Source organism: Spermophilus citellus, assembly GCF_964194105.1.
Source record: "Spermophilus citellus genome assembly, chromosome: 9".
NCBI lineage: Eukaryota > Metazoa > Chordata > Mammalia > Rodentia > Sciuridae > Spermophilus > Spermophilus citellus.
In genome coordinates, this window is record NC_138191.1 from 90,932,920 (window position 1) to 90,935,190 (window position 2,271).

Below are 2,271 nucleotides of genomic sequence, written 5' to 3' on the forward strand. Positions count from 1 at the left end.
AAGCTGTCTTCACAAACCCCAAATTTGGATAATTACATCACTGCACATTGATATGGTGCTACCTGACTTTTACCCCTATTTTCTGATCTTGGCATCTGAGTTTCTGATCTGGCATCTCTCTCCTAGATTTCAGAATTTTGGCTGTGTATTTCCTTTGGCTCATGCTACTGTTTCCTGGTAGATAACATTCTCCTTTGTTAGTACATGTGCTTGTTAAACAAACATATAGTCCTCTCTTTTTTTTTTTTTTGAAATTTTTTAAAAATTTAATTTAAATAAATTTATTTGTGAGAGAAAAACATGTGAACATCAGGTACAGTCTGATCCACAATGATCTAACAGGATGTTATAACTCATTCTGGAGTACTCTAATACAGTTTTAGGGAAAATTCCATGTGAAGCATCAGCTGAACACTTATTAAAATTCATAAAGCCATCTAAGCTGAGCATAATACAATACATAATGACCATGATACAGTAATAAAAATACAATATCAAATACTCACTACTTTGTGAGTTACAAACTATAGTATAAACAATTTAGGCCCCTTTTTAAAAAATGAAAAAAATATTTCTATTACAGCCTTATTTCAAGCATTTTCAGTTAGGTACAGCTTTATATGTTTTCACTTAAAACAGATAGCAAAAGAATGCCTTCTTAAGTAAGTGCAGGTAAAATATGTGACTTGTTTCAATATTTGCACTCTGAAGTATACTATGACATATGTGAGTTCAGATAAGAGAATGAAACTGTGTTGTGGCAAAATTCTGGCTGATGATCAAGACTTGGATGGTTTTCACATTTGGTTAAAAAATTTCACGTTGGGAAAAAAAAAAGAAGTGAGGATATAAGGAACCAACATCTTTCCTTTCAATGAAGCAGTCCAATTCCAGAGAGTGGGCTTTCCGTTTTGATTTCAAAGTGTGTGGTCCCGAAGTTGAACTCCTTCCAGTCAAGGCACTGCCTGTGGCTGAGAGGCAGCACTTAGTGATGAAGCGATGGGGAGGAGAGTGGGAACTGAACTACAGAGATGGTCACTGATAAACAAGCTCCTAGATGGCCCAGGGTGGCCAGCGCTCCAACCCAGGAGGAAAACACGCTCACTGCACTGCACACATGGAGCTCCGGGGCGGGTGAACAGTTCTTGACATGGAATCCTGGCTGTAGTTTACAATATCTGCCTTCACCACCCTCTGTGACTGTTCTATTTCTGCTTTGTTTAATTTTATCCCAAGGATCTCAGCAGCAACTTTTTGGAAGCACAGGAAGACAGAGTCTCCTGTCTTGGCTGAGACAAAGTGGCTACTAAAACCATTTTCCTGGCAAAATCGTAAATGTTTCTCAGGTTTTACTGTTCGCATATGCTCCAAATTAATTTTATTGCCCACCAAAGCAACCAGCGGCTGAGTTTCTGATTCTTCACTCACTTTCTTCACCACAGTATACCAATCTTCTAGATTCTCAGAGCTTTGATAATTTGTAATATCATACACTAAGAGGATTCCCTGTGCTCCATAGATATATTTATCCAACATCTTTCCTCCTATTGTCTGTCCTCCTATATCCCAAAGTTGAAGAGTAACATTCAAGTTTCCTGGCGATGTTATCCTTCTCAAAAAGAAATCCAGTCCTACAGTTTGCTTGTACTGTTTTCCAAAAGTTTCTTGAGCAAAACACGTAGCTAAGGAGGTCTTCCCGGAGGTGCCGTCCCCCAGCACGACGATTTTCAGTTGCCGGTCCTGGCTCTCCTCGTCGGAGTCCGACATGGTGTCCTGCGAACCTGGCCCGCCCCCCGAAGTGGAGGGAGGAAGGGAAGCAGGAGGCCTCCGGGGGCGGGGGAGAGGAGGAAGGGAGGTGATGAAGGGCCGACCCCCGCCCCGGAGTCTCCACAGCCGCTGGAGGAATCCAGGGAGACTCACTCTCCGGGCGCCATCTTGCCCGCCTCCCCACCCCCACCATAGTCCTCTCTTATCTCTCAGGCGCTTCCCCATATATTAGCTCATTTAATCCTTATAACAAATCTATAGAGGGCATTAGTGTTGCCGTGTTTCAGATAAAGACACTAAGTTTCAGAGAGATTAAATGGTTTACACCAGTTACTACACCTTATAAATAGAAGCTCTTGGATGTAAACCAGCATCATCCGACTTGAGTGTGTTCTCAGTCCAACACGTCCTTTCGCCTTTCTCCTACTCACTCTTTTTCACTGTTCACAGCTAAGGGCGTTACTCAGTGCTCAGAGGGCTTTCTTTGACCCCATTCCCTTCACT

General features: G+C 42.2%; 1 protein-coding gene across 1 annotated transcript; it reads right to left on the reverse strand.

The window, feature by feature from the left end:
• Nucleotides 1–320: 320 nt before the first annotated feature.
• Nucleotides 321–1,943, reverse strand: LOC308656674 (ras-related protein Rab-28-like). Its single transcript, XM_081307980.1, has one exon. It carries the CDS (start codon nucleotides 1,765–1,767, stop codon nucleotides 1,102–1,104), a length of 666 nt encoding a protein of 221 aa, XP_081164106.1. The 5' UTR covers nucleotides 1,768–1,943; the 3' UTR covers nucleotides 321–1,101.
• Between the last annotated feature and the right edge of the window lie 328 nt (nucleotides 1,944–2,271).